The 27,119-nt window shown below is 35.5% G+C and overlaps 1 protein-coding gene across 2 annotated transcripts in view; it reads right to left on the bottom strand.

Annotated features, from left to right (window-relative positions):
* Positions 1-26,769, bottom strand: part of TOP2B (DNA topoisomerase II beta) — a 57,880-nt gene extending 31,111 nt beyond the window's left edge. The window contains exons 1-8 of one of the 2 annotated variants that reach the window (XM_074371361.1): positions 26,088-26,769; positions 13,813-13,983; positions 12,819-12,909; positions 11,452-11,515; positions 6,162-6,307; positions 5,180-5,277; positions 4,256-4,468; positions 66-239 (exon numbers count right to left, since the gene is read on the bottom strand). In XM_074371361.1, coding sequence (XP_074227462.1) covers positions 66-239; positions 4,256-4,468; positions 5,180-5,277; positions 6,162-6,307; positions 11,452-11,515; positions 12,819-12,909; positions 13,813-13,983; positions 26,088-26,147 — 1,017 coding nt within the window. In that variant the 5' untranslated portion in view covers positions 26,148-26,769. The remainder of the gene's footprint in view (positions 1-65; positions 240-4,255; positions 4,469-5,179; positions 5,278-6,161; positions 6,308-11,451; positions 11,516-12,818; positions 12,910-13,812; positions 13,984-26,087) is intronic. The other variant, XM_074371370.1, reaches the window with a different exon arrangement.
* Between the last annotated feature and the right edge of the window lie 350 nt (positions 26,770-27,119).

Raw genomic sequence — 27,119 nt, 5'->3', positions numbered from 1 at the left:
GTTTGCTGTTTTTAATCCAGTATTGTTCTACCACTGACTTGGAAACAAAGAATTAGCACACTTACTTTTGTTGTTGCAATACTATTTACAAAGCTGATTTGCTGGAATCCTTTTTCACTCAATGTGAGACAAACATCCCATCTTTCATTTGCAAGTTCATGAATAACTTTCAGGGCCACTCCAGTTTCATCCAATTTGTCTTTAACATAAAGATCTACATAACTGCGAAAGCCATTTACCTAATAATTGGGAAACCATAAAGAAAAACAAAGAATTCATCTTCTATTGGCACCTGAACTGGGGTGAATGCCATCAGGTACTCTCATACTTTCACTTCCCTTCATTCACAACAGCTCTCAATCCCAACCTTCATGTCCTTCCCTTATTCTACTCCTTGATTTCTGTCCTCTAAAAAGGAATTCATTTCCATATGTACTTGAAAAAGAAAAGGTACGAAGGGACAACTGGACAGGTAAATTATTATAAAATCTTTCAAAAGTTTAAATTTTTTAAATGACAAAGTAGACTTAAACAGCTTGACTTCAGATATGTAAGGACCAAAAAGAAAAAAAAAGCATCTGCCCTTACAAGAAAACAGCTGATCAGACAACAAATTTTTATGAACCGTCAAAAAACAGAGATCACTGGACAGCTAGCCATCTTAAATCTGAAGAGAGACAGGTGTCTGTAGGAAGACACAGAACCTAAGTGAGACAGGAAGGGGGCAGAGCACAGCCCTTCAAGGAATGATACAGCAATTAACATCAAAATGGTGGAGAATTCAACCCCCAGTAGGCCCTGAGGCTCAAGATGGTGGGAGATTTGACTTCTAGCAGAAATTGAGCTTCATTACACGCCCACTGTAATATATTAGCATGATAAATAACATGCCCACAGGCGCCATGACAGTCCCAAGCTAGCCACAAAAGGTCAGAAAGTGGGAAATGGCCAACTTCCTGGGAATCCCAGCCCCTTCCCCAGGCTAGTTAGACTTGTCCTTCCACTTATTAGCATATGAAGCCACTGAGCCCATAAAAACTGGCAACAGGGTGCCTTGCGGCTGCTGCCCTCTCTCTCCCTCTTGAGAGATGGCCCACCCTCGGTCTATGGAGTGTGTACCTACTTTTACTCTAATCTGAACACCCAACCCCCACACCTCATGGCCTTTCTCTTGCCTTTTGATGTATCTCTCTAAATAAATCTACCTTTACTCAACTGTGGCTCGCTCTTGAATTCTTTCCTCGTGAAGCCAAGGACCCACACTTAGCAGGGAACGTCCCAGGGGCTCAACTGAAGCCTGGGACACGGCCCTCCTCACGCCCCACATCCATTTTTCCTGCATCATAAGCATTCTGCTTAACTGGAGCAGAAGCTGCTTAGCATCATATAAGCCCATATGAACATTAAACCAGAAATTTTGGCAAATTACTATTATAGACAAGTGTGGACTAGTGAGAGTATGTGAACTACATGAGGGCTGTAGTCAAAAGGGTTCCTATTCTTTTGCAGGTGTTTCCTCCAGGAATCCCAGCAGGTTTTCACAGGGAAGACAGAAAAGAAATCTAGACAAAGTATCCCCTGTGGTGCCAGCTGGAGGACAGCAGCCCTAGGAATTCCACCCAGACTCAGCTCCCTTATCAACAACAAAGCTTAATTTACAAGGGGAAGGACACTACTGGAAAGCAATGGTGAGCTATCACTATAGCTGGGATAAAGTAATTCTGCCCAGCCCCACTTCTTCCCACTCCCATCTCATTTAAGTTTAAATTTTAAAAAGGCTCATTCTGTGGAGCAGGAAGCCTGAAGAATACTGAATGAGAACACTGTGGTTACCTGCTGCAACTAGGGGAAAAAGAATAGAGGACACAGGAAAAATCTCTACCTCTAATGTTGGGGTAGACACTCTTGTGAAGGCCAAACCCCTGAGACACAGGCCCACTGCGCACTCCGAAGTCTGAGATCTAATCAGACATGAGAGTGTCCCACAACCTACAATTACGCTCCAGGCCTCCAAAGTAACAGTGGTTTTCAGCTGGAAGAGCCACAAGAGACAGACCCCCCTTGACGGGCAGCTCAAAAGGAAGAGCCACAGCAAAGAGAAATGACAAAAACAAAAAAGAATTTTAAGTATCTGGTGCCCACTGCAACAACCAACCTCAACACTAGTAACTACAGAAACAACAGACTGCAACACAACCCATTTCTTGCACAGATTAACATACATCCTCATACTAAAGCCTATTTACTCCGCATCTACTACCTCATACAACATAGCTGATTTTCAACAAAATCTTACAAGGCACGCCAAAAGGCAAGAAAGAAGTCTGAAAAGACAAAGCAATCATCAGAACCAGACTTAGATCGGTCACAGATGTTTTAACTACCAGATAGGGCATTTAAAATAACTATGACTAATATGTTAAACGCTCTAACGGGAAAGGCAGACAACACGCAACTTCAGCAGAAATGGAAGCTGTAAGAGCAAATCAAATGGAACTGCTAGACATCAAACACAGTAGAAGACATGAAGAATGCCTTTGGCAGCCCCAGCAGTAGACTTGACAAAGTAGAGGAAGAAAAATCAATGAACTTGAAAATACAACAATAGAAATTAAACAAACTAAAACACGAAGGAAACAGAGAGAATAAGGCAGAGCAAAACATCCAAGAGCTTGGGACCCTGTAACATATGCATAATTAGAATACCAGAAGGAAAAGAAAGACCAGCACGTAAGAAATATCTGCAGAAATAACCACCAAAAATTTTCCAAAATTAGTGACTAACACCAAACAACAGATCCAAAAAGCTCAGAAAACACCAGAGTAAGTGCAAAAAACAAAAAACACCACCAACAAACCAACAAGCAAAAAAGCCCACATGTACACCTAAATGTATGAGACTCAAAAAACCAAAGACAATTAGAAAATCTTCAAGGTAGCCAGAGGAAAAAGAAACATCTTATGAACAGAGAAAGAAGAATATGAACTACAGCAGAAAACCACGCGAGCAAGACAACAGTGAATTTTTAAAGGACTGGGGAAAAAATCCTGTCAACACATAATTCTACATCCTATAAAATTCTATCTCCTCTGAAAGTGAAGGAAAAAAGGACTCTCTCAGACAAAAATTAACTGAGGGAATTTATTGCCAGCAGACCTACCCTACAGAAAATAAATGTTGAAAGAATATCTCCAGGTAGAAGAAATATGATTAAGATCATAAACTTAGATCTACATCAAGAAATTAAGAGCATTAGAAATGGAATAAATTAAGGTAAAATATAATTACTGTATCTTTTAAATTACCTACTTTTTTTTTTTATTGAAGTATAGTCAATTACAATGTGCCAGTCTCTGGTGTACTGCATAATGTCCCAGTCATGCATATACATACATATATTCATTTCCATATTCTTTTTCATTAAAAGTTATTACAAGATATTGAATATAGTTCCCTGTGCTATACAGAAGAATTTGGCTTTTTATCTATTTTTATATATAGTGGTTAATATTTGCAAATCTCGAACTCCCAAATCTATCCCTTCCCATCCACTTCCCCCAGTAACCATAAGATTGTTTACCACGTCTGGTGAATCTGTTTTTGTTTTGTAAATGAGTTCATTAGTGTCCTGTTTTTTCTTTTTTTTTTTTTTTTAGATTCCACGTATTGTATTTTTAATAGCTCTAAAAGGTAACTGACTGCTTAAAGCATTAACAACAACGTCACTAATTGTGAAACGTTTCTGCCACCATTTTTTCAAATATTTCTTCCATCTCATTCTTTCTTCTTCTGTTGTTTATAGCATAGTAAAAGTGAGATGTATGATGACAATGACACAAGAGATGGGGGATATGCTGTTACAGAGTCTTTTTGCTACACATTAAGTGATAAATTATTTGACAGTGGACTCAAATCATTTACAAATGTGTATTATAGACCCTAGGGTAACCACTAAATAAGTTTTAAAAACAAGTATAATAATAAGTAAATAGAGGAAATAAAGTAGAACCATAAAATGCTCAATTAAAACCAGAGAGGGCAGAATAAGAGGAAATAAGAAACAAAGAACAAATAAAATGAATAAAAAACCAATAGCAAGATGGTAAATTTAATGCAAATATATCAATAATCACTTTAAATGTGAATCATCCAAACAATCAGTTAAAAGAGATTAACAGATCAGATTTAAAAAGCAAGATCTAACTATAAATTGTCTACAAATTAACAAAGCATCAACTGTTGTAGGACACTTACAGGCAGTTTCTTTCCATTAAACATAACCTTGACTCCTTTGCATGAACCAGCCAAATCATAAGCTCTTCTGGTCATGAGAGCCACAATATCCTTGTCAAGTTTTTCCATCTTAAATTTGGCCAGATCTGGTTGGAATGTTATGCATGTGTAATCTTCACCATCAAAATGTTTAATTTTGGCTTCAGAAGTCTTCATCATATTATTCAGCCACGTCTTTAAAAGAAAAAAATATTCAAATATTCCTATAATGCTTCTGTATTTGATAATACATAAAGACTCAGCTAATAAAATACATTCATTTACCACAATTATACTTTTCAGCTTTACAACCAAACAAATCCTTGAAACTGATATTAGAAATGAAAAAAAATTTAAATACACCCTCGTGTTGAAAATAAGCAAAACAATACAACTTCATACACTGCTGTTAAATATATTTCAAATACTTCAACATGACCATATATAGGATTTTACAAAAATTAAAAGGTATGATGCTTTTCCTGACAAAATTATTTTCGCCTATGGAAAACTTCAAACTTTTCAAAAGCCTACAAAAGAAAAATATGATAAAATTTTGAAATATAAATTTGACAAATCAGTCAATGAGGAATTTTTCAAACATGCTAAGTGGATGCCTCTTAATAAGTCTATGAGGTTCAGGACATTTTCCCTATTGCTTAAACAGGTTAAAGGAAAAGTCTGTTAAATCAAGCATTTTGTTTTAAAGGAATGGGAGAAAGACAGGTTTAAATAAAATCTCCCAGGCATTCTGAAGTCTTTTTACTCTGATGACTTGTTTAATGCTTTAAAAAAAAAAAAAAAGCTATTTGGGTATCACTGCAATTTATCTAAGGTTCTATTATCTTGGCAAAGCAACAAACATGATTATTTTTTTAAAAAGACTTAGACACATTTCTGTCATACCTGCTTAAAACTATGTTTGTATTCTTTGCAAGCAGTTTCTACTGTAAACTTTGTACTGAAAATATTACAAAGTTTTGCACCATAACCATTGCGACCACCTGTAAGAACAATTAAATGTGAAAGGTTTAATGAAAATTATTTTAAAGGAACTTTGTTACTTTACCTACCATAGGGCAGGTCTGTTGCAAAACAGTTTTCAGTTATTGCATTATCTTAATCATCAATTGACTATTTCAAAGTATATTTAGATTCTTCATTTAAAGAAAAATACAATTAAGATTTAGCACATATAGAAATATAATTAAAAAATACATTTTGTAGATTCATTATCTTCATCACAACTTCAAAAAATTAAGCTTTGTATCTCCTATAATCCAGTAAGTCTATGTGAGTATGAAATCTGAGCTTTCTATCAAAGTCACTTCTCTATGACAAAATTTTATTCTATATAACTTCCTAGAGCCTCAGTTTGCGGGAAAAAAATTATCAATCTACTCTGGAAATGTCAATAAGTAGAAAAATATCTGGTTTTGGTCAAAGCACTTTCAATTCTATTTATACAGCCTAGACTTTCAATCTTGACCCTCTTAAAGAAAGCAGTTTAAAAGTAACTTAATTGATACCAAAAGACATGGTGCCTATGTGAAAACAAATTCATGTATACAGGAATCATAGACATCTTACTTTCATCAGTACTCTAACTGAAAACTCAAACTGTTAGCCAGGTTAGAGTTCTAAGAGTTCTAGCATAAGTCAATGTACTATGAGAGTTAAGCTTTTAAAAAGTCTCTAACAGACTATAAGCAAGGCAATACTCATAACTGACAGTTTTTTATAGATATTAATCCTGAAAACAATTTTCTCACAACAAAACTATACAGGTTTCATTTTCTGTAATATTTTATATAGAAATAGTAAGAGATTTTATGTTAAGAGAGCAATATTTTTCAATAAAAATTCTGATCAGCCACTTAGACTTTACCTGTTACTTTTTTCTCATCATCATCATAGTTACTGGATGTTAAAAGCTGTCCAAAAATTAATGCAGGAACATAAACTTTCTCTACTTTGTGTTCTACAACTGGAATGCCTTTCCCATTATTCCAAATGCTTATAATGTTAGATTCACTGTAAATAAATGAGCAGAGTTTAGAGCTTAAAATAGTTTAAAGATGTATCAAGTAATTCCCATCAAAAGTAAAGTAATCCAGAATAAGTGATTATAAGCAAAATGCCAGCCTTTACCAATTGGAAGATACTCACTCATCACCAATAAAGTACTTTGCTGAGGACACACATTTCTATCCCTGAGTCGTAACTCAGATTAGGATCACTAAGATCTGCAAGCAATACTGCAAAATTTCTCAGGAAAAGAAACTCTTCTCAATAGAAAAAGCAGTGAGGCATTTATAAGAAGTTGGCTATTGATCCCATTTTCTTTTCATACATATTAGCCATGATGCTCCTGCTTCATTCTGCCAGTCAAGCACCTGTAAACCACAAGCTCTGCAGGGTGGGTGGCCATGGCCATTTTCATTTCCTATCTGACTGCTGAGCAGTACAGACAGAAAAGGAAAAACAGCCTGAAATGTATTCCATTCTCCGCCTAAATGTTAGAAGATTGTTTCTATTGTGGCAATCATTGTTCTAAACTAACTTTTAATGGTCTATGTAAGTATTACATATTTTAGGTCTTTTAATGACAAAACCATCCATTTTAGCCCTCCATGGAATGGAGTTGATGTTCCTGTAGCTGATACAGGCAGTGGTCCTGATGGAAAATTTTGCCTACCCTATTGTTTTACATAGCATATACCATTCATGATGCCTTTACCCACTAAAGAGCCAAATATGCAAAGAAACACAGTTTCATAGCCAACACTGAGAACTGGCTCAAAATGCTACCATTTGCCAATCTGATTCACAGTTATTCTTGGACACAGTGTTTCACTCACACATACACGGGCTTAATCTCTCTAGATATACTAGGAGCAGTTATTACAAGTAAAAAGAACGTCATAAAGGCCAAAATGAAAATGAAAGATCCAGAAGAAAATTAATTAATTAAATCAAAAAAGTTTTTTAAAAGAAACTAAAAAATATCTTTTAACACATCATTGTCTTTCCCCAAATCAGCAAACCAACTATTCTTTCCCTCACTCTACAACAGGTTCAACTCTCCAAATTGGAAAGGCTCATATTTTGGTATCATTTTTATTCCTATCTCCTGATCATTCTCTAGAGTCATTTAGTCACGAAGACATTAGTTTCTCCTATTAGATTCATTTCATCAGTATCTGACCTCCCTTCATTCCAAATGCCAGTATATGAGCCTAGATTAGTATCACCTTAAATACTGATCACTGCAACAGAGATAGCCAAAGAGCTAGTCACTCCTCTCAAATATATTCTGCATTACAATGGACTTAACCACATCTTTCATAACACTAATTCTTGCTCCAGTACATAGCAGTTGCTCCATGTTTTCTATAAAATGAAGTTTAACAGTCTTCTACTGCAAGCTCAAGGCCTGTTATCCACATCCCTACTTGTAGTCAAATTTAACTGCCACTATTCTGCAACATGCATCCTATTCTTCTTCAGGTCAGTTTTATTACTTGTCCATGTTCATTCCCAACTCCTCCATTTCTTCGTTTACTGGCCTTTCCCTTGCTTATAATATGTTTTTCCTCTCTTTGTCTACCCAAATTCAAAGATCAATGTATGACTTCAGTTCTCTCATAAGCCTTTTACCAATGTTTCCCAACCCTCCTTATACTAAGACTTGCAAAAAAAAAAAAAAAACTAAATTATTTACTAGTGACCTCAGGATATAATTAGCTTATCTCACTTGTGGATAAATATTCTCTACAGAATACATAGCTAAATATTTATGTTAACAGTTTCAAATTAGCTGTTGTACTTCGCCTTGTGTATCCTATCACCAGAGGTAAAAACAGTGAGTCTTAGAAACAAGGACTGTGTATTAGACTACTTTTTTAGACTTCCAAATAGCTAGCTTAGGCTTAAAATCTATAATTTATTAAGTACTTATTTTTTTTTTACAGGAAACATCATGGAGCTTAAAACTAATAGGGAAGAACTCTGAAGGAAATAAAGAAAAATAATGAATGGAAAATTACAGATCTTAAACATCTCAGAAAGACACAAAAATCAATACATTCATGAAAAAACTCTTAAAAAATTTTTATCCTATTTAACACATGTGGTACTATAATCAAAATAAGGTATTTTGTAAATTCATTATCATCACAGTACCAAAAAAGAAAAAGTCTTAATATCGCCTACATTCTATACGCCTTTATCAGTATGAAACTGAAACTTTCTATTCAAGGTCACCTCTATTACAAAATTTCAATCTTTCACTTCCTAGATCTGGTACTTATTTCTGTAATCTCTAAACAATGATTCAGAATTCTTTTGAAACCTTTTTTTTTTTTGGCTCTAACAATAATTTTCAGAGAAATATTCAGAAAAAGAATGATGTGTTGAATAAACTACAAATAAAGTTTCAAAATAATTAAAGCTAAAAAGAAACCTGGAAAACAATCTAAATATCCAACATTCATCAACTGGAAAGAGGTTAAATAAATTATGACATGTTGACATAATAAAATACCTAGGTACAGTTAAAAAGAACTAAGTAGATCTACACAAGTTAATAAGGAAGACTGTCCACAGTATGTCAAATAAAAATAGCAAGACACAAAATAGTATATAGAAGCCCATTTTTTTTAATGTATACCTATATGTATATATATTTCAGTATTAGTGTATATTATTTTTTTTAAGCTACAGCTTTAGAAGTTTCAACCCAAGAATACTTAAACTAGAGGAATAGTTAGAACTCTGGTTGATGTGCTTTCAACATTTGTTTGTTTTTAATCAAATAGATGCCGGCAAATAAGTTGTTTCAATACTAACCGTTGTGGGTGTTAAGCTCCCCTGTAAGAAGTTGCTTCAAATTCTCTAACTTTCTAGAACTGATGTCCAAATTTTGCATAGCATTGCTTGCTAGACTATTCCTTGCTAGTCTTTTACAACCATGGCTGCTTACTTAAATTTTATCTCCACATCATAGTGTACTATTGAAAGAGAAAGAGTAAGAGCTAAGCTATGCTGTATATACTCCACACTTAACCCACTATCAAAATTTAACCTCCCTTTCAGACAAAAAGTTCACATACACACATGCACAAAGAAAATTAAATCTCCGGTACAAAAATGTTAAAAAGAACGAAACTCAAAGAATATAAAAAATGGACAGCAGAGAAAAATGGGTTAACAGCCTAGTAGTACTTTTCCCCATCCGAATTCTGTCTTAAAATGACCTCTTAAGTTAGAAATCTAATTTAAGCAAAAATTACATCTCTGAAATAAAACTATCTTAATAAAAATAGCATTAATTCTGTATATATGTAATAAAGGAAAAATATAAAGAATGACTTTATGGGAGAAAATTCACAAAGGACAAAATGTTGATAAAATTCAGAAATAAAATATAAATAAATAATGAAATATAAGGATCAGCAACATCTCCCAAAATTTTTATCTACTGCCAACTTTAAATATATATATCTGTGTGTGTATAAAATATATATTTCAGTTAAAAGGAGAAATACTCAATAGTCTCTCATCAATAATTTGTAAACAAAAAAGGTAAAACAGGAAAGGAGAGGTGAAAAATATACTATCTTCACCCTTTCTTCCTTGTAGTAGTCATCTGAATTTTTGTTTTGTTTTGAAATAAAAGAACTTTCTAGCAGAAGCAGTGAAAATGACGTAGAGATAAATAAGAAAAAAGCACTGATATCTGATTGCCATTAAGAACCAAATAAATTTAATTATGTCACTCTTACGTTCACACTAAAATGTGTGTTGAATGAAAAGGGAATTGAAAGACAGCAATAAAGGCACTAGCTACATACAATTACTTTGTCCAGAACCTGTAATAAACTTAAAGGTAAAACATGCCACCAGGAGCCGTTCTTGATTACTTTGCTATGATGGAATTCTATGTAAGCTGTTTTTTAAGTCCATATTGAGAGATCAATGTGGCCAAAACAAATAAGAACCAAATTAACTGTAACCATGTTCATCAATAATGTATTTAAGAAAAGGCCCTCTTCCTTAGTTTTCAATCAAAATGTTTCAGCTCTGATTTTTAAAAAGCTTAAAGATATCAAACATTCAACATCTATTACTCCTTACTACCTCTCCTAAAACATAGTATCATTTTAAATTGACCATTTCCTAAACATGGAAAAAAAGAAATCTTAACAGTTAAAATTTCCTTAAAACTATCTTAAATGTCTGCATAAGCTATAACTTACAAGTATCCTGTGCATCTTACGATATAAATTCTCAAAAATGTACTCATTATAAAAATGATGAAAGTGAAAAATAAATAAGAAAAAAAAGGAAGAAAAAGAAAAACCAAGAACTTCAACAGTATAGTTATGTGGTAATATTTTCATATAAAATGCAGTCAACTTCATGGTGTAACCAAATATAAATCATGTTTTTATTATGCCATTAATCTTAACCAAGCCCTCTGAAATTAGATTATTATTAATATAACTGAATTATTAAATTTTCATGTTAAAGAAAAAATTTTAGATCACGCTAAATTTCGAGCGAATATCTTACGAAGGATAAGTAATACCTTACAAAAGGCATACCGGTGAAACAGGGTAAATGTTAACACCTGTATTTCTAACTTAAAACTATTATTTTCAGTCCCCCTCAGTCCTCCAAAAAATCATCATAGTGATTAGCTGAACACCTGGTATACATTCTATAAAATCAGCAGTTCTCAATTTACAAATGGTGTTATAAATTATGGAAAAGTCCAAATACTGGTCAAGAAAAAATTAATTTAACCCATAACGTAACTGGAATAGTACTAGCAACAGCCCTTAGCCTTGAGTACCAAAGCAAAAGTAAGAAAGAAAAGATCGAGTGGCTATTCTAGCAGCTGAAACAACACCCAAAGCATCAAAGAGGGAGGAAAATGGTCTCTAAGTGCTCCCATAAGGAAGTATGTTGGAGAAAAAGTTCATGAATGACAGAGGAAACTATACAAGTATATAGCATTCTGGTTAAAAGTGGCAAAAATAACAAGGTCTCAAGCTACAGGAAACCAAAGGGTACTAACTGCAGGCATTATTCATTTCAGGAATATTCGTAAGTTGGGAACTATCTGAACAAGACAACTTAGCACAAAAAAATTAAACTTGAAATATACTTACGGATCAATAGAAACTTTAATACAGGTCATGTTCTTATCCCTTTGCTTATTGTCAGCTGCATTAACTACAAAATTAAATATTTTGATGAGTAATAAAATATATAAAAAGCTACAATAAACATATATGGACACAGCTGCATGTGCATCACTCCTTAATGTAAACGTCTACATACAGTAATAGTCAAAATAACCACTGCTAACTTCTAATGCAAAACCTTATTTTCCAAACAGTATTTTTAAATTTTATGTCACACCAAATTACTGTTATGTCTTCTACCACAAAACAAGGTGGGGGGGGTGATTTTGTGATATATAAAAACAAATTAAAAAAAAAAAAAACCAAACATCTTTAGTTTACAATCCCCTATCCAGGTCTAAAAGTAAAAAATTGGGTTTAATTACATTTTATTTTGGTAATAACTATTTTCTCTTGATCTCTTTCAATAAACTAGTGATTTTATAGACAGACTGAGCTGCAACCAGTTATTTTTGAATTATAAAGGCAGTCTTTAGCACCCTTGGAAGTCAAAATTTTAACTCCTATGAACTATAACTGATGATAATATATTTGCATATATTAACTCCTGCTTTAGTAAAACCTGAATGCAAGCTAGCTGTCAAATTGATCTTCAAGCACAGAAGGAATATATTCCTGATAAACACTGTGTAACCTAAAATTAAAACTGGTAGGTAGCTGGGAGGCAAGAGTGAAAAGTATAAAACATAAGTAAGAAGTTTTACTCGTCTATCATTTCCCAAAGACTGAAGTTAGCTCTGAAGATCCATACAACCCTGCCATCTAGGAAACCTCAAGTGGTTCTGATGAGGTCTCTACAGAGAATTCTTGGCTAAAAACATTTCCAAGGTGCAAGCATTCCCTAGGAGTCAATTAGGCATCCACACTTCGCTGTGATTTAATTAATCATATGACTTGGAAAGGCCAGAGATATTTAGAATAATGGTTGTTAAACCTGGTTGCCCAACAGAAACACCAGATTTGTTGGTGAAAAACACAAGTTTTATATGTCTCACCTCAAACTAACTGATCTCTATTTTAACACGCCCTCCCAGATGCCTGGGATGCAAGCAACCCCCAGATGACTGCACATACAGGACCACAGACTAACCTTGGAATTATTGATCAAATACAACACATTTTATAGACAAACAAACTGAGACACAAAGATATGATGCACAGAGATACAAAACTGTTACCGCAGGTGATATAAATTTTCTGAATGGAACATTCATATTCAGCATAAAAGCCAGAGACATCCTTTTAAATTAACAAATCTGGCTTTATATGTATATGGACATTACAATGATACCACTAAAAACAGATGCATTAAATCTTAAGCAAGTACTCACCTAAAATTTCATCAAAGATCTTGTATAAACCTGGCACAAAGGTAACTTCTCTGCAGTTCATTCCTACATCTTCATCATACACCCACATTAGCTGCATCGAAAGAAAAATTCAAAAGAACTGATGAAGTAAAACAGTGTTTACCATCAACTTCACAAGGCATAAATCTACCTTTGTCATTTGCTCTGTAATTACTTAGACCTTCAAAGTAGAAAAACATTCTACTTCAGTTACAGTCAACCTCACTGTATTCATATTCAATTTAAATAGCCTCAAAATTGAGAACTTGTTCATTTTGTACCTAATCTGTATTCTTACTCATACACAAATAAAGTCAGTTTTAATATAAGGCACCAAAAATTGTGAGAAATGCTATTTAAACCAAATAGAAAAAAAAAAACCCATATATTTACATGTTTACTTCATACATTATACTTCTCTATACTATAAGTAGCACAGAGCAAAATAATATGAACACACCATGCCTCTGGAGTCAAAGACACCTAGCTTTGAATCTCAGCTCTCACTAGTTGAGAGACCTGAGCAAGTTACTGAAATTTATTTAAACTTCAGTGCTTTCATTTATAAAATGGAGATACCAGTACCTAGTTTCCAAATTGGTAAAATCAAATAAGATAATGTGTGCTAGCCAAGTCCACAGTAAGCATTAAACAAAATCATTAATGTGTATATATAAATTCTAGAATTTAAAGTAAACCACAGCATGAACTTAAGAACTTTTAAAAAGTTCATATAGCACCATTTTACTGTATACTTCTTCTCTATACTCTATGTGTTTCTGATAGTTTTTTTCTCCTAATTTTTTAAATCTCTAGCAGGAAATGAAAACATTTCTACCTCTTAGATTTCTCTTCCCCTATTTTGCTTATTATCAGAGACATGAAATTATGTACTCACAAAGCACATAATTACAAAAATTTTTAAAAAGCAGATATAGAGAGACATCCCCTAATTTCAATAAAATATAATAATTACCTGTGTCAGTGGCTCCACAGATCCAATGTATGTATCAGGTCGAAGGAGAATGTGTTCAAGTTGTGTCTTTTTCTGATACACTCTCTCGACAGACAACTTCTTCGAAGGATCATTTTTGTTTGCAATTTCTGACTCTTCTCTTTTTGCAGCATTGTTCTGATCAAAAAGAGTCTAAAATTAACCAAAAAATCAAATTTAAATAACCTACCAAGGGGTAAACTAAAATGTATATGGACACATGACATAGATTTTATCTTTAACAACAAAATTATCTTTCAGGCTCATTGATTTTTAAGTCCTAAAGAGAACACAGATCTGTCTACTAACAGTCTAGTTCTTTTTATAATATAGTGTGAAACTGCAGTTTTGACTGAATCCAAAAAGTAGGTATATAGTCACCAGAATAGCGAGAACGGCCTACAACTACTCAATCTAGAAATAGAAATACTTCCCAATTCTGTAACATATCAGGTTAATTTTTTACAGTCCTCAAAACTTTCCAAGGAATGTGAGGTCTGATTAGGTTATAGGTTTACAATGACTGAACCTGGCTGGCTCAAGGGGTCCCAAAAGCTTCCAGATGTAAGGTCCCTGCCATTAAGCTACTGAAGACTATAGTAAAGGGTGGGCAAAAATAACCTACACAAAATAGTCACCTATGTGGCTAGTATATACTGATATGACCGAGAATACAAAGCATGGTTTTATGAAATCTCAAGTTTCACACATCTGTAGGTCATGTCAATAATTCCTTACATATCAGCACCTGGTGCCCCTTACTGAGGCACCCTATGATTCCAGTTTCTCTGCCAGTTCCAAGGAGGCAAAACTGGGCGATTCTAATTCTAATTCCTACAGTAGACAAGGATCCCAAATGCAAATTCCCAACGTCTGGAGATTTCCCTTTTTCCTAATAGCAGCAGAGAACACATCTCTCTCCTTCTGGAATTCCCTAATGCTGAGAAGTAAGACATCTCACTAAAAGAAAGTTATTATGATGGCCTGTTTTCAGAGTCAAAAAATTACTCAAATATAAGACACAATGAGATATCTCCATAGGTCCCTGAGTTGTAGTAGAAATGAAACAATGAGAAGATAATAAGAGACAGAAAGGTTTTGTGCATTTGAATAAGCAATATACCACTTCAATTAAAGACCTAAACATAGCCATACCACCACCTTCAAAGTTATTGTTTTTAAAGATATGTCAAATTTACGTTCAAAAATCAAAACATAATCTCTGAGTAGTCTAAACCAGGACAAGAATTTTACCTTTTGTCTATGGAAATTCAAACATCAATTATAATCTTCCAATGATATAAATTTTACATAAAATTAAAGAGATTTTCTTATACATTCTTTCATTTATAAGGTTATCCATTAACACTGCTCAGAGCCAAAAGTAGCTTTGGACACAAGAAAATAATTGTTTCATAAAATCTTCATATTCTATTTCTGTCAAGAGTTAGACGATGAAGTAGCTGGCCAAAAAGAGAAACTATGTTTTTTAAATGCCAGACAGTCTCCAAATTCCTAATCATGTTCCTTGCTTTTCATGATGAGATAACTGATTAGTTTATAGAAACAAATATACCAATAAAAACATAACTGTTTTTTTTTAAATGCATCCTCAGAATAGTTAGAACAAAGATCATAATGGCTAAGACCACAATCTTTAAGAAAGTGCTTAAGAGATGATAAATGCATGCATTCAAAGGTAGGTAACATTAACTTCTTACCATTAACTTAGAACCGTTTGCAATTTTGGCATAAAGGTCAGGAACTTGTAACAACCATGCAGGTAAAGGCCTTCCTATCCCAGGCTACTCCTCCAAAACAAATCTCACCACAAAGAAAATATTTTTCAGATTCGACTCAAATAGAGGCTCATGTCTACCTAATTTAGGCTTCTACTTTTGGCCCTGATTAACACTGAGCTAAAATAGCACACCGGTATGGAAAACAGGGGTAAAGCCCTTCCTCAATACTTTTTTCAAGAATTAAAAACTTTCTTCATATCCCCTTACAACCAGTCTCCAAATGGGTATATGAGAATATGAGTGTAAGGAATGTTTGGCCTGCCCCTACCATGTCTAAAGTTCAAAAGTTGTTATTCTTGCTAGGATAATGTCTCAAAAATCAGAGAATATGTAAAATGTCTTCAGCTTTGTCAGATTACTATTTGTAATTTTCTCTAGGAATAATATATTAGAAAATAAGTGTGACAGTATACTTAAAACATTTGATGCCAAAATATTTTTTCCTAAATGTCGTATGACAAGTGTTGAGGAAAGAAAAAACAGCAGTATCATTCTATTTCAAGTCAAGCAAAGCATTAAGGAATATGCATTATTTATAGAATATCATAATAAAATAGATGATCTATAGATACTTCAAATTAACTCTCAATTATATTAAATAATTCCTAAAACTTCACATAAACCTTTAAACCTGGATATTTCATTGAGTAAATATTTTCAATTACATATATCAAAAATACCTGTGTTAATTATAAACTTCTATTTCTAAACTTTTATATAAAATTATATATAATCAAGCATTTTAAAATTAGTAGCTTATTAAAACTATACTCTTTAGTGAACAAAAGTTACAAAAAGAATATAAAAAATGAGCCCATTTTCACCAGAAAAAAATTATACACAACATATACATGCCTAGGAAAAAATATGAAATATATCCAACAGAATATCAAAAAGGTTATTTATAAGAAGTAGAAACCTGGGTCATTTTCATTTTCTTTTCTAATAGACATTTTCTACAATGAATATATACTAAAGTATTTTATAAGTTTACTAACCTACATACGTGAAAACATAATTAAGCTAAAATAAAAAGTGTCTTCTTTCTAGGGGCACTGTTTGTATCTACTTTTTATTTCTGCAGTCCTAACTTTCTCACTAAAATCTAGGCAAAAAGGTAAGTGAAACCAAACCAAACAAGCCGGGCAGTCTTGGCAGCGCACAAAGCAGAAATCAACACTATGGCCAGGTTTGTCTCTTACCTTTCTACTCTCAACTAGCAGCAGTCTGCACTGCTCACTGACTCACGGGCAGCAAACACAGGAGGCTCTCTCCCAAGAGGTCTGTCAGCTTTTCTGACAGAAGCCTGGATTTAATGGTCTCTTGCAGCTCCTGTTTATTAGCGGTTAAGTTGCCCACTGAATACTGTCCAGACCACTAAAGATCAAAATCTGACAGTAAGGGGAGATGGGGCAACTTCCTCCCCCTCCCCATGCAATGGGATGACCCCACCCCAGAACAGGTGTGAATACAAAAACCCTTGGCCTGAAAACAGAGAAGTTAAATGAGAAAAATTCATTGATTACCTTCTCTGCAGATATAAATATCACTATCTCTAGCTCTTTCAAAGAAAAAAAAAGTCTGCTGTACACCAGAAATTGACAACACTGTAAACTGACTATACTTCAATTTAAACAAAAATTTGAAAATATCAGAAAAAAATATTTTTAAAAAGTCACTCTGAGTAGAAATTCAGTTAAAACATTGTTGCTGATAATATTTCAATAGAAATCAAGAAATTAGCCTCAACAAAAACAGCCCAGCAAACTCATATCTAGATGTTTATAAAAATCACTCAATTCCAGATGATAAAGGAGAGTGATATATAATTGATATCTACAGGCTAAGAAAATTATGCTCATTTTAAATGTTGAAAACAAGAGGTTTTTTTATTTAAAAATGATTTAACTTCTTATCTTATACATTCATAGCAATAAAATGCCTTGTACTATAATAATTGCACTATTACATGTTGAATAAAAATTAATAGTATGCCCTTAAAAATAATCAATTACCAAGAACATTCTGAATAAATTTTCATTAAGGTTTGATAAAATGGAAAATTTATGAGTTAAGTTTATTTGTAATTTATTTTACTGTCTTTGCTTGTACGGACAAATCACCAAATTATTTATAGTAATAAATAACTCCAGCACCCAGTTACAATGGAATCTAAGCATTCAGGGCAACATTTTCGTTCCCACAGAAAACATGAAAATGCAAAATAAACCCATATTTAAAAATATCCTCCACATACATAAAAGTTGTTTTAATTGTATTATTTGTGATTTACACATATAACAGTGCCATAATTGATTTTTTCTAAAGTTCAAAAGCTGGCTGCGATATTAAACAATGCATTATTGAGAATTTTTAAATTGTATCAAAAATATAAAAACACATAAAATCTATTTTAAAATACTAGTCTATTTTATAGCACCTTTGCAATAATGCTAACTCCTAATGCAAGCTTAATACTTATTGAAGACTCAATCTTTATCAAGAATACTTCAACAACCAGAAGAAAAAGAAACACGTTAACTCCTAATTTCAGAAATAAGATGTACCAAGATCATTCTGTAAAAAGAAAGATTCTTCCATTCTTCCATTCAATTGACACACATTGTGCTGTACACCAGAAATTGAGATACAGCAATTTGGGGCAATCACCCACAGTTTCTATTTTCCTGTGGAAGAATGAAACTGCTTCTGAAGAGGGGAAAGGAGATGGTTTGCCAGTTGGTGCAAAAAAGGAACTGAGCTACTCAGTCACACAACAGGCACAGAAATCTCACCATCACCAAGCTGGCAAGGGTGGAAGTAGCAAAAGCTCAGCAAGAAGCCCCTTCTCTTATCTTCTATAAATGATTCCCTCAGACTTCATATTATCCTTTATACTATCTCCTCTTCTTTTCTCCCTCAAGGCTGCCATGCTTTGATATTCATTTTAGCCATATTTCACCTATATGACTATGGAGAGGGCCATGTTATCTACTTATCATCAATGAAAACAAAAATCAACAATGTGTCACCCACCAATTCACCTCCAGAAATGCCCTTCCAAATCAAGGCACAAGGAGAGAGTTAGAAGATGAGGGATACTTAATATCATAAGAAATACTTAAATGTTCACCACAAAAAGAAAATATAGATTTTCTCTAAAAGACATCCAAATCAGAAAGAAAAAAATTAAAATGTCACTAATTGCAGAGGAAATGATATTATATAGAGAAAATCCTAAAGATTCCACCAAAAAACTATTAGAACTAATTAAAATTTTAATAAAGTTGCAGGATACAAAATCAACATACAAAAATTTGTTATGTTTCTGTAAACTAACAACAAACTATCAGGAAAAAAACATTAAGGAAACAATCCCACTTGCAATTGCAACAACAACAAAAATTAAATTATCTAGGAATAAATTTAACCGAAAAGGTAACAGAACTGTACACTGAAAACTATAAGACACTGACTTAAGAAATTGAAAACAAAAATAAGTGGAAAGTTACCCATGTGCATGGATTAGAAGAATTAATATTGTTAATATGTCCATACACTCCAAAGCAATCTGCAGATTCAGTGCAATAATGATCAAAATTCAACATTTTCCACAGAAATAGAACAATCTTAAAATTTATATGAAACTACAAAAGACTTCAAATTGCCAAAGCATTCCAGAGAAAGAAGAACAGAGCTGGAGGCATCATATCCTAAATTTCCAACTATATTACAAAGCTATCATTATCAAAATGGTAAGGCATTGACTTTTTTTTTTTTTTAAACATGCACAGATCAAAGGAACAGAAAAGAGAGCCCAGAAATAAATCCATGTATATATGGTCAATTAGTTTACAACAAAGAATCCGAGAATATAGAAGGGGGAAAGGACAATCTCCTTAATAAATGGTGTTGAGAAAACTGGACACCCATATGCAAAAGGACGGAATTGGACCCTTATCCTACACTACACACAAAAATTAATTCAAAATGGATTAAAGACTTGAACATGAGACTTGAAACCATAAAACTCCTAGAAGAAAACATAGGCAGTACACTTCCTGACATCAGTCTCGGTGATGAACTTTTTTTTTCTTGACATCAAAAGCAAAAATAAACAAGTGGGACTACATCTAATCAAAAAGCTTCTGCACAGCAAAGGGAAACCATCAACAAAATTAAAAGGTAATCTACAAGTGGGGGAAAATATTTGTAAATCGTGTATCTGATAATGGATTAATACTCGAAACATATAAAGAACTCACACAATTCAATAGCAAAAAAAAAAAAGTTAAAAAATGGGCTGAGAGTTTGTTGCAAACATTGTGGAAAACAGTATGGAGATTCCTCAAAGGACTGAAAACAGACTTACCATATGACCCAGCAATGCCACTCCTGGGCATATATCCAGAGGGAACCGTAATTCAAAAAGACACCTGCACCCCAATGTTCATAGCAGCACTATTTACAATAGCCAAGACATGGAAACAACTTAAATGTCCATTGACAGATGACTGGGTAAAGAAGTTGTGGTATACTTATATAATGGAATACTACTTAGCCATTAAAAATGATAAAATAATGCCATTTGCAGCAACATCCAGGCCCTGGAGAACGTCATTCTAAGTGAAGTAAGCCAGAAAAAGAAAGAAAAATACCATATGATATCACTCATATGTGGAATCTAAATATATAAATAAAGACAAATGAACCTATATATAAAACAGAAACAGACTCACAGACATAGAATACAGACTTGTGGTTGCCAGAGAGGAGAAGGGTGGGAAGGGATAAACTGGGAGTTCAAGATTTGCAGATACTGACTGGTATACATAAAATAGATAAAAAAAAGTTTATACTGTATAGCACAGGGAAATATATTCAATATCTTGTAGTAGCTTATGGTGAAAAAGAATATGAAAATGAATATATGTATATTCATGTATGACTGAAGCATTGTGCTGTACACCAGAAACTGACACAACATTGTAAACTGACTATACCTCAATAAAAATAAAAATACCATTCCACAACAAAATTCAAGAAAAAAAATTGGCTGAGGATCCAAATTGATATTTTTCCAAAGACATATCGATGGCTAACAGGTGTACGAAAAGGTGCTCAACATCATTAACCTCAGGGAAATGAAAGGCAAAAACACAGTGAGATATCACCTCACATCTGTTAGAATGGTTATTATCAAAAAGACAAGAAATAACAAGTGTTGGCAAAGATGTAGAGAAAAGGAACCCTTGTGTACACTGGTGGAATTGTAAATTGGTGCAGTCACTATCTAAAACAATATGGAAGCCCCTCAAACATTAAAAATAGAATTATTATATGATCTAGCAATTCCACTCCTTAGTATTTATACCAAGAAAATAAAAATACTAATTTGAAAAGATATATGCACCCCCATGTTCACTGCAGTATTGTTTATAAGAGCTAAGACAAAGAAGCAACATAAATGTCCATCAATAAATGAGTGGATAAAGAAAATGGGGTACTTATATACAATGGAATATTAATCAGCCATAAAAAAAGAATGAAATCTTGACATTTGGGACAACACGAATAGACCTAAAGGGCATTATGCTTAGTGAAATAAGTCAGAGAAAGAAAGACAAATACTACATGATCTCACTTACACATGGAATCTAAAACAAAACAAAACCAACCAAACTCACAGATAAAGAGAACAGATTAGTGGTTGCCAGAGCAGGTGTCAGAGGCATAAAATAAGTGAAGGTGGTCAAAAGGTATAAACTTCTAGTTATAAAATAAGCAAGTCTTGGGATGTAATGTACACCAAGGTGACTACAGTTAACAATACTGCATTGTATATTTGAAAGTTGTTAAGAGTAGATTTTAAAAGGTCTCATCACAAGGAAAAAAATATGTAACTATGTATGGTGATAAATGTTAACTAGACTTATTGTGGTGATCATTTTGCAATATAAAAAAATTTTCTCAGATGAAAAAAGTGAAAATACTTCTCACTGGATTTAAAAAAAAAGAAGTGGGAAAGACGTGTGTACATTCAACTGAGAGCTTACTATGTGCAAAGCATTATGGGAATTATATGAATATTCTCAATCAATCTTCATAAAAGTTTCATGAAGTAGACAGTGTTACTAATGATTTCCTTTTTACAGCAAGGAAACTGAGGTCTGGAGAATTTGAGCTAACAGAGCTAGTACTTGTAGAAGCTGAATTATGAAACCAAGTGATGTGATTTCATAGCTCATACTCTTAAAAAGCATTATACTTATAATATTATTAAAGATACATATACCCTGAAAAGGAAGTGTACTCCCTAGCTTTTTGTGTAAAAGTAAAGGAAAGGTTAGCAGAAAGAGAGATACATAGGTATTTACCAGGAGGCTTTTTTTTAATCCTGTGATATCAGGGTATAAAAGACAAATTGTTTTGGTTTTTAATGTTTTAAGGTGGAGGAATGTGTAAATGGTGGTTAAGAACATAAGCCTGGTTTAAATCCCACCTCTGCCTTAGCCATGTGCCTAACACTTTATTACCTAATGTCTAAGCCCCTGTTTCCTTCTCTGCAAATGGGAATAATTATACAATCTCACTTCTTTAAAACTGGGTCCTATTTGTATTAAGATTTTTAAAAATACAAAAGAGGCTTTTTTTTAAGGTACTTAGTAAAATGCAACTGTTGCTACCACCTAAGTATTTAACATATCTGAAACTACTGGTGAACATACCCACGTCTATTCAGAAAAGTTAGCACAGTTTATTAAAATTGTTTCTAATACTGCAGTTAGTTACTTGAGAATCTATCTAAAGAACTGCTACCTAACCACTTGTCCTAATAAAGAAATAAGACTTTTCAGTAAGTCAGTATGTTAATTATCTAATTGGTTAACCATAACTGAGGTTGGATTATGCATCCAGCTCTTTGCTGAAAGCTATAAAGGATACAAACAAGTAAAATACATGGTTTCTGACTTCAGGAGTTTCACACATGAAAGTTACTTTTAAAAGAAAGATATTTTTGTTTTATGATCCGTAAGGGTATCAGAAAAAGATGAGTATAAACTGGAAGATAAAAGTTTGGTGACACTCTGAGCTAGCTCTGAAGAGTAAGATTTAGACTGGTAAAGAGAAGAGAAAGAGGCATTCCTGATGGAAGATAAACACGTAAAGTGACAAAAAGAAACATGATGTGCAGGAGACAGTGAAGGAAGAAATCTCACTATGAGGATGATATGGAATAAATTTCAATTGGCACATAATTTATCAAAGAACTGGCTTGCAAGTCTAGTTGAGGAGTTTAGACTTGCAATAATGAGCCGCTAAAGCAAAGTTCTTAATGCAAATCTTTAAGCAATATTTAAATTTATAGTCATGTTTCCTGAATTAGAAATATCCAGTCTTTTGGCTTGTATGCTTTATATTTTTATTGAATTTTACTTTTAAAAAACTACAGTGTTAATTGTAGTTTTATATTTTTTAAGAGACTTACGTTTTAGAGATAAGTACTGAAATATTTACACATGAAGTGTATAATTGTTGGATCTGCTTTCCTTCAAAATAATGAGGTTCGGAAAGGTGGGTGACCTTGAGCTGCTAACTGTTGACAGTAGATGACAGAGGGAAGCTCCTATATCATTCTGGTCATCGTGATGTTATATGCTTAATATTTCCCATTACAGTATTGTTTTAATCTACCAAATTATAGTACTGGGAAAAGATCAATATTCACACAGTGAATAACCGTATTCTAATATTTCCACAATTTTTTTTTTGCAACCACTTAAACATGATAAAAGGCTGACTGAACAAAAGACTATTAGGGTCTACAAATCAAAGCTTTACAAAACTAAAAGTTAATTCAAGAAATTCTGCTTGCTTCAGAGAAGCCTTCGTAGCTTCTGTCAATTTTAACTCAAAATAGTTCTATAATACTTACATCTTTCACTTTTCAAGTTTTAAAAAATCTCTTTACGATATTGAAAATCAAACACAAACCCAATAAACTATTAAAAGAAGTTAATGTCAATCTTAAACCACTTTGCTTTGTGGTTTCAGATACTGAAATGTAAGTTTCTGTGCAGTGATAACATTAACACTACATGGTAGCATGCATCCCAACAGAAGTTAATACCAGCAACCATGGCACTACTCTCCCAGCCTCCAGAAAAAGAACGATACCAGGGATTAACTCCATTTTTATTTCTTCCTGTAACCCACAACCAGGTAGCAATATAACATGAGTTTCAATAAAGCAGGCAAAGTTAACCCTCTTCAGAAACAGATGACCTCTGCAACAAACCCCTGAACTCTTACAAAGGAATAATCTGCTTTCAACCTGGCTCAAAAAAATATTTTACGTAAAAGCAACTTTATTATTCTCAGTGCGCATTTCTTGAACTTCACCAATAAAAATAAACGTTTATAAAGCCCAGCACTGTGCAACATATATTATCTCATTTAATTATCAATGCAACCTTATTTTACAGATGAGGGAGCAACTTAAGAAAGATCAGATCCTTTTGTGCAAAGTCCCAATGACTATATGTGTTAGAGACAGGATCTGAATCCACATCAATCTGACATCAAAGTCCATGCTCATAACAATCTCCCTATACTACCTCCCATAAAACTATATTATGGTCTATGGTCAGTGATGCATATTATGAACATAAAGATGCTCACGTAACTTTTTAATCAATCTCTAATTCAACAAGAGGATATTTTATAAATAAAAGATTAAGTGATTTTTACTTCTCCTTATTTCACTATATTTCCCTTAATAGTTTTATAATAAACATATTTAATCAATAAGTCAATTTTAGTTTCAAATGAATTTTTCTGATATTGAATGAGAACTCTTAAGTTTCATGAAATTTCTTATGCAAATGAAACGAAAATTTCCTATTGAACTTCAAAGAAAAAGTTGTCATTTAATTATCTACAAAGTTAAATAGGAGTAAACTAAAATACTGCTATTAAACGTTAAAGCTAACCAACTCAATCTTGGAGCAAAATGTTTGCCATCATAGAGAGCGAGAGGTCCTCAGAGGAAACACTGATCAGGCCTCAACACTTCCAGTGAATGAGAACCATCTGGCTCACTCCATTTTCAGAAGTTGTTTGATTTTAGTAACAAGGGTAAAGATCATCAATTTACAAAAACTATTCTTTTGCATTTATGCATGCCTCCCCTGTCCCATGTTCACATGGACTGCAAACTTATTAACTGACGTTTTCTCTCTCCTGGCTCTAGTCTATTCATACTACATTATTGAAGTAACATACAAAATTCAGAGATCCAACAGTAAGAGTCTGGCAAGTTATTTCTCAAAGCATCTTGACATGCAAATAATTGTTTAAAATATTTTTCAGTTATCAGTAACGTGCTTTTCACAAAGGATACTTGTCAATACAGCAGAACGTTACTCAACTCACCTACACCTCACCCAAACAACGAGAAAAAGGACTTGATAAAAACGGGAATACGAAAGTTTCCTTGGGTGTTTTGGAAAGGGGGAAGGGGGTCGATTGAAAGTCCGTAGAAAACGTAACGCTTTTTTATTTTTCTCTTAGATACCTAGTCAGTTGGCTGAACTGGGCGTTTTTCGTGTGTGTAGGAAATGACCCTGGGCTGAACTCTATGCTGAGCAAGTGAAATGCGGGTGAATTATCGATCCGCCGTGGGAATCGGATCTCTCTAGGTCTTCCCTTCTCTACCACTTCCCAGCAGGAATTGAGCGCTGAAATCCTAAAGGCCGCTCCAGGGCAAAACACCTCGGTCACCTCTCCAACCCTCTCCATTCTGCCCCCACACCGTGTCTCCTGCGATGCTGACGCAGGTAAGCTCTTCTTTTAATAATCCCACTCTGACAGATGGACGATCTACGGTATATTAACTGCTGTGAAACAGCCATCCCGAAAGAGCTTTCAATCGAATGAGACTCTTCGAATTGAAGTGTAAACTGCCGCAGCCGTATTCCCCACCAAATCCATTCTTCTTTGAGAGATCAGAGCACCAGAAATGGTTGCACTTACAACACATACACGCACGCACACCTCTCTCCGGGATTTTAAGACACATTTGGAGGAAGTGCTGACCCACACGGACTCACACACGTTACTGCCATACCCATCAACTCATGCCCGACTGCCCTAGTAAGACTAGGAAAGAGGAAAAAAGACGAGGCGGGGACCCGTGTCATGTTCATGGTTTGCGCCCCAAAGTTTCAAGTGCACATTACGCTCCTGCAGCCCGAGCCGCCAAAGAGGTAGAGAAGAAAGAAAAGGGGCGGGATTGGGGTTCTGCTGGCGGACACCCCGACGGGGCGCGCGTTTAGGGGACCGGATTTCCCTCTCCCTTCCCTCCCCGCCCCCCGTCGGCCGGGCGAGCTCCCCCCGCCGCGGGCCGGGAACAATGCCGCGGCCCAGACCCCCGCCCCGCCGCCTGCCACTCACCACCCAGGTCAGCGCCCCGTTGCCGCCGGCTCCCGCGCCTCCGCCGACCACCTTGGCCATGGCGCGCGCCTCCGCTCCCGGGCCCCAGGCCGCGGCCGCCGCTCCGCCTCCCGCGGGCCGCCCGGCCCCGCCGCTCCGCACCGACCGCTCCGCTCGCCGTGCTCCTAGCGGCGCCGCCCCCCGCGCCCCATCGCCGAGACCCGGGCAGACGCCCGGCCGAGCCCGCCGAGGAGGCCGCGCCGCCCGCCGCCCTCAAACTCGAGGCGCGCGGCTGCGTCGCCCGGGCCTAGCGCAGCCGCTGAGGAAGAGGCGCAGGAGCAGGAAGCGGGGGAGGGCGGCGGCGACTGGGCGGCTGCGCTGCCTCCTCGCCCGCCCGGGGGCGGCGCGGCCAGCCGACCGAGGCCCTGAGTGCGGGCGGCGAGCGCGGCCGGCAGCCCGGGCGTCCGGACGTGGCGGGGACGCGGAGGCGCCCTGTCCTTCCTCACGCTCCGTGAAGGCCGCCGCTCGAAGAGCCGGAGCGGGGTCGCTGCGGCTGTAAAAGCCGCCTCTGTCGGCCGCGCCGCAGCCCGACTTCTTCACATCCACTCGCCGAGAGGGACAATAAGCAGAGCCGCCGCCGCCGCGGTCGCCTCCCTCTTGTCCGGCATAACACCGCACACACTCGCACACCGGGGAGGGCTGGGGGAGGCCGGGGGAAGGAGGGCGCGGCGGCCGTCCCGCTGTCAGTCAAGCCGCGGCGCCCAATCGGGGCCTTGCTGGCACAACATCTCAGCCAATCCCAAAATCCCAAGCCCCCGGAGGGGCGGGACCCGGGGGGGAAACGTCATTGCGGGTAGCAACCGAAGGGAAGACTTGGGGTTTTTTGTTTGTGTGTCTGTCTGAGGGTTTTCCATTTGAAGGGAGAGCAGGGGCTGCTGTCAGAGGTCATTTGAGGGCAGCAAAGGAAAAGGGTCGAATTGCCCTCGGGTCGATTTTAATCCTCTGAGCGTGCCGTTCACTCTTAAGACCTGCCGGCGAAGACGAGGAGCTCCT

The sequence above is a fragment of the Camelus bactrianus genome, chromosome 1 (assembly GCF_048773025.1).
Source record: "Camelus bactrianus isolate YW-2024 breed Bactrian camel chromosome 1, ASM4877302v1, whole genome shotgun sequence".
NCBI lineage: Eukaryota > Metazoa > Chordata > Mammalia > Artiodactyla > Camelidae > Camelus > Camelus bactrianus.
The sequence above is the reverse complement of the archived record's forward strand: the minus strand, read 5'-3'. Positions and strand labels throughout refer to the sequence as shown.